The 6,053-nt window shown below is 36.4% G+C and overlaps 1 protein-coding gene across 1 annotated transcript; it reads right to left on the minus strand.

Moving 5' to 3' along the window:
- Nucleotides 1-696: 696 nt before the first annotated feature.
- Nucleotides 697-2,441, minus strand: LOC135246745 (C-X-C motif chemokine 11-6-like). The gene is made up of 4 exons (XM_064320060.1): nucleotides 2,332-2,441; nucleotides 1,867-1,993; nucleotides 1,572-1,669; nucleotides 697-1,200 (listed from the first exon to the last, which is right to left on the minus strand). Exons 1-4 carry the CDS (start codon nucleotides 2,384-2,386, stop codon nucleotides 1,190-1,192), a joined length of 291 nt encoding a protein of 96 aa, XP_064176130.1. The 5' UTR covers nucleotides 2,387-2,441; the 3' UTR covers nucleotides 697-1,189.
- Nucleotides 2,442-6,053: the final 3,612 nt, after the last annotated feature.

Below are 6,053 nucleotides of genomic sequence, written 5' to 3' on the forward strand. Positions count from 1 at the left end.
TTTATTTAAGTGGGAAGGGTATATAGACACCGTGGTTTCAGCACCAGTGGCCACAAACTGCATTTTTGTGGTGTTTGAACTCTAAATCAGTCCCTGATTAAAGATGAATACGGAACACTAGCTTTGCTATTGCCCTCCAAGGCCATATTTGAACATTCCTGCTCTAGCTGATCATTTTCAATATCTTTGTGGATGTCACTGCCTTTCTAGAGACCATGACCAACTGTAACACCACCATACTGCTATGCATGTATGAACACAAGGAGGCAGTGCTGCTAGATTGTGAAACTTTGAACATTGTTGTTTGTCTGCTTTTATAGTATGTTAAATGTTGAAATTTTGTTGTGTCTGTAATCGACTGCTGCTTTCTTGGCCAGGTCTCTCTTGAAAAATAGATTTCTAATCTCAATGAGACTAACCTGGTTAAATAAAATAAATAAAATAAATGAATATTCAGAGCTTGAGGCTCAGTGACATTTTCCCCTTTGGGTCATTTAAAATAAATTATTTATTATATTTTTCTATTATTTTTCCATTTGTTTCTTTTATGTCCAAAATGTTGGATTGTGCAAATGTTCAGACCGCTTATGATTTCACACACAGAATGTCTGAGAGCAGATGGAAAAGATGTTTTTTTTTATCTGGTGCTCCTTCTGAAGTAAGTATCTGTTTTCTTATGAAACTTGAAAAAACATGTTTTATTTGAATTACTTTTTTTATTATTTTCAAATCCAATTCAGAATGAAAACATACTTTGAAATAAACATAGGAGAACACATTTTATTTACAACAAAATCAGTGCCTCAAATATACCAAAACCTGTTACCAAACATTAGTAGACAATGCAATGTAGGATTACTTCCGTGACAGGTTAAATTTACAAGATTTCCATTATTAGGACATAACAGCAAAACAGCTTTTATAGACTGTCATAAAAGACAACAAAAAGACATCAAAAACAAAATGAAAAACAATGTTTATTGCACCTTTATAAAGTAGTTATACATTTAATAAATTAGGAAACAAATTTAAATAATACAACTATGACACGTCTTCATATAACCTTAGATATGTGAATGCATTCATATGCAAGATATTTCAAAACATTTCAGCTTCTATGACCCCACTCAGAGGGAACTGGCAGTTCTATTGGGGAATGCAAGCCTTCTTCTGCTTCATGATGAACTCCTCAACAGACTCCTGAAATGAAAGTCATAAGCTTGTTAGTTTTCTATCACTCACAGGAGTGAAATAAGTGGACAGTTTTGGTGGTTGAAGGCAATCATCATCCCAGAGGTTCCCAATTATGTTCCTGGAGATCTACCACCCTGACTGTACAGTGGGTTTTCACTCCAGCTCTAACACGGCACACCTCATTCAACAGCTAGAGATGAGCAGCTAATGAGTGGAATCAGGTGGAATTGAAAACACACACGATCGATCTCCAGGAACTGGGTTGAGAACCATATTCCCTGCCATCATGCAACTTTAGCTGTAGCTATACAGAATAAAGTTAGATGTTCATTTATTCAGTTAAAGTGTGTAGATCTGAATAATTATGTAGTAAATACCCATCGGCAGTTGAGCTCTTCTGCCTTTGTGCATTCTTTGTGCAAACCGGGAATTTGGATTCAAGCACTTCTGTTCTCCACTTCCTTTCAGGGTTGCGCTGAATGAGCACAGAAAGAGAAGGTAGAATAATTAGAATCCTTGTTTGTGAGCACATTTAAAATTATGATTGTCGTCATACTGTAGGTCTATAACAGTGAATAGCATTATAATATCCTTGCACGAGCCTAACAGAAGATATATCATCATCGTATCCTTACATGAACTTAACAGAGAATAACACCATAATGTCCTTACACAAGCTCCATGTTCTCACAGGATGAGCTGGGATAATACACCTCTATCTTCTCAATCAGTTTGGGAAGAATGAATTTCACGCCAGCATCCATGCAATAACATCGACCCTTCGGAGACTGCGACATGCCTTGAGAGGATAAAAAAATGAACATGTGAAGCATGTCAAAAAATGTCACATCATATTGAGATTGGGAGCACTATTCGCAAGCATCTCTTGGATAACTGCAAACACAGTTACAAAAATACCCCCAATATTAAGCTCTCAATAAAAACTGAAATCTAGAATTCCTTTCATGTGTATGTCGTCTTGGACTACAGAACAGACACTAGTTGTTAATAAAACAAGATTAATTCCAACATTTTGAAGCCTTGTAATGACATCAAGGTTAAGATTCACCCAGCAACTCGGCACACAAAAAACATCCGCCTTTTAGAAATTCTTGAAAACTATTTGAAATATATTACCTTTAACATCTACGAACAGCAGGCAGGCCAGCAGGATGAAAGCAGCCGATCTCATGGTTCTTGCAGTTGGGGTTTCTCTTCTTTGTGAGTTCTGACAGCTGAAGAGATGAAGTTGTAAGTGATTCAAGGAGTGATCCGTATTTATATGGTTTGCGCGGAGCGGATCCTATGATGCAGCTCTGATCTGGCTCAGTGCCCGATGAGGATTTTCTCTTTTGCACCTCACTGCACCGGTTCTTCTTTTATAAAACTTTCATTCCTCGGAAACACGCTCTGTGAGGGAATGAAGATGCTTTTACTTTTATGCCACAATGCACAGTAGCTTTATACCTTTGATTGGACTGATGCCCGTTAACTTGGCTGTGTTTTGCCTTCAAATAGGACTGTAAATATAATGTGTAAGGCTTCATCTTGTTTTCTCCTTTGTCGCTCGCTTCACTGCTTATTCTTTCATAAAAGTTACATAAGTTGAATAAATTTCCCATTTACCAGCAACTCTCAAGTGAAGATTCTATGATTTTTTATTTGTTTGTTTTTTTCATGTGGAGATTTTGAAATACAAGAGAGCAGTAGAGAGAGAGAGATAGTGTGTGTGCGTGTTTGTGTGTGTGAGAGAGAGAGAGTGAAGCATACATAAAATTCATGATGAAGTATCAAAGATCAGTGTACAATTATTTAAACTTGAAGTCAGTATAAATAATTGGTTTATTTTCAATGTTGAGAGACAGGATGAATGGAGTTAACTATTATTTTTACATCAAAATTAAAACCCTTGAAACAATTACCAACCAGGTCTAGTTTGACTGGCTTTATCGCATGCATATTCCTATGTATACATATTGATGTTGCCCATACTTTTTGTAATTTGTTTTGTTTGACCATGTCCGCACAATATAGTTAACTGTATTCCCAATCAAGATGTATGTTGGTTTGTGCAGAGCGGATCCTATGATGCAACTCTGATCTGGCTCAGTGCCACAAGAGGCACAATTTTCCCTTTTTCTGCTCAGGTCACTGTTTCGATGTCTGATTTCTCGGAAACATGTCCTGTGTGGAAGTTAAGAGACTTTTACTTTCATGAAACATTGCACAGAAGCATTTTAAAGTGTACATATAACACAGTACACAATTTTCCAAATCCTAACACTGAATCTCACATTTAATGTCTATCTTTTAAAAATAAAAAGAAATCGGTGGTATTCCCATCCATACTCACATTATGGTCACAGGGGATTACACACTACACAAGCCATGCTAAAGATTGGTGATAAAATCTGTTTGATACAGTTGCAAGGTTTGTAGGCTATCTTAAGACTGGACTGGGAGAGGTGCAGTTGAGTCTCTGACCATCTAACCGTAAAAGACCATCAAGCATGGGTGCTGACAGCGATTAAGACCTTAAAAATCACAAACATCATGACTAAAATTGCTGCAGTGTATTCTAGGCGTAATACTCTAGTCGTTATATCAAAATAATATGCATGTAAAATGGAGTTAAAATGTCAGTTTTGACATGAATCATGTTTTTTTTTCTCTCTCTCTTTTTTTGGGTGTATATGTGCTTGAAGGGTGGGCAACGGGGTGGGGGTGGGGGGGGGTGGGTGTTGCTGCAATCTGCCTTATGACATAAAAGTCCACTGTTCAGAAATTTTTGTGCATCTTTTATTCTTTTGCAAAACTCATTGAAGAAAATTCATATTGAGGTCAACCTCCAGATGGTCCCGTGTCAATGAAAGACGATCTTCTCATGCTTTTCAGAAGTGAAACCGGTCAAACCAGGCTTCTGCGCCCTCCAGAGGAAAAGGAGGGAATTTTTAGGAAGGTGGTGAACTTAACGGCAATCCCCCTTTTCAATCCACACGCTTTGCGCATACACGGAACGGAAACCGAAAGTAGAGAAAGATGCGCAGTGTTCACCGGGCTCGACAGAATTCGTTCTTAGCTTCCGTTTGCTGTCAAATCTGAGCCTTGCTTTTTTTAGCGGAAAAGTCTGGCAACGTCAGCAATAACAAAAAATGGACTCACTAAACGGTGTTTGTGAATAAAACAGTAACTAATTTATTTGTAAGACGAAGAAAAGGACCCATTTATTGTATTCTACCCATACTATGCAATGAGAACATAATATCTCTGAAGGCAGTTCAGTTAAATTGAAGTGAATCTGAAATTGACATTCTGGTGTAACTTTCACAGACCTGAAACAACTAGGCACACAAGGACAAATAAATCAAAGGCAGTGTTGAATGGGGGTGTATTTTTATTACTTTTTTCTAAATAATACTTTAAATATGAGGACTCTCACTTCAGTGAAGAGTCAGGTCTGGAGTGCCCTTGAGTGGCATATCATATTGTTTTTGTGAGAGTGAATATTGTTATCGCCTTTTACTATTGCTGTGCAAGTACAAGGTGTGATCGATTTATGTTTGACAACTATAGTGTGTATACCTACTGGTAACCGTTGTTTGTACACAATTTACAGTTGTCCTTGGGTAGTTATGCACAGAATAATAATGACAGTGAAGCTGTTGATTGTGGATTGCCACCCTACTGAACTATTGTTAATTATTTTTACTTTCTTGTGTAAAATGAGCACTGTCATATTCTACTACTTCTGTCAGTTCAACCATGAAAATGGGGATTTCACTTTAAAGTCTTAGCAAGCATGAAAATGTTTTAACTGATTTTACAACTAAAATGTATCCTTAAATAGCTGGACAGAAATAATTATACATCCTTTGACTAAAAATGCTATCTTTCAAAAGCCCTAATTTCAATTAGTTTATATATTTGCACACAGTTTCAAAAATATGCTTGCAAATACACTAACATTTTCAAATACAATATTTTAAAATAATAATGTCCCTGTTTCCTTTTTCATTAGTTTAATTGAATGCTATTGGAAATACATGAAATACTATTTTGACCCAGTTCTGTTTGAATTAAAGCAAAATTTACTGAGTTTATTTACAGTGGGAAGGGTATATAGACACCCAGTTGGTTTCGAGCACCAGTGCGACCACAAACTGCATTTTTGTGGTGTTTGAACTCTAAATCAGTCCCTGATTAAAGATGAATACGGAACACTAGCTTTGCTATTGCCCTCCAAGGCCATATTTGAACATTCCTGCTCTAGCTGATCATTTTCAATATCTTTGTGGATGTCACTGCCTTTCTAGAGACCATGACCAACTGTAACACCACCATACTGCTATGCATGTATGAACACAAGGAGGCAGTGCTGCTAGATTGTGAAACTTTGAACATTGTTGTTTGTCTGCTTTTATAGTATGTTAAATGTTGAAATTTTGTTGTGTCTGTAATCGACTGCTGCTTTCTTGGCCAGGTCTCTTTTGAAAAATAGATTTCTAATCTCAATGAGACTAACCTGGTTAAATAAAATAAATAAAATAAATGAATATTCAGAGCTTGAGGCTCAGTGACATTTTCCCCTTTGGGTCATTTAAAATAAATGATTTATTATATTTTTCTATTATTTTTCCATTTGTTTCTTTTGTGTCCAAAATGTTGGAGTTAGTGTGCAAACTTGCAGACCACTTATGATTTCACACTCAGAATGTCTGAGAGCAGATGGAAAATATGTTTTTTTATCTGGTGCTCCTTCTGAAGTATCTGCTTTCTTATGAAACTTGAAAAAATGTTTTATTTGAATTACTTTTTTTATTGTTTTCAAATCCAATTCAGAATGAAAACATACTCTGAAA

Source organism: Anguilla rostrata, unplaced genomic scaffold (genome assembly GCF_018555375.3).
Source record: "Anguilla rostrata isolate EN2019 unplaced genomic scaffold, ASM1855537v3 scaf0855, whole genome shotgun sequence".
Taxonomy (NCBI): Eukaryota; Metazoa; Chordata; class Actinopteri; order Anguilliformes; family Anguillidae; genus Anguilla; species Anguilla rostrata.

Bases quoted from the DNA above. Each gene is read 5' to 3' on its own strand.
- LOC135246745 (XM_064320060.1), bottom strand. From the start codon at position 2,386: ATGAGATCGGCTGCTTTCATCCTGCTGGCCTGCCTGCTGTTCGTAGAT. The intron at 1,994-2,331 runs GTAATATATTTC...TATCCTCTCAAG, and splicing joins GCTGTTCGTAGATGTTAAAG to GCATGTCGCAGTCTCCGAAG. The intron at 1,670-1,866 runs GTAAGGACATTA...GTGCTCATTCAG, and splicing joins TGTGAGAACATGGAGCTTGT to CGCAACCCTGAAAGGAAGTG.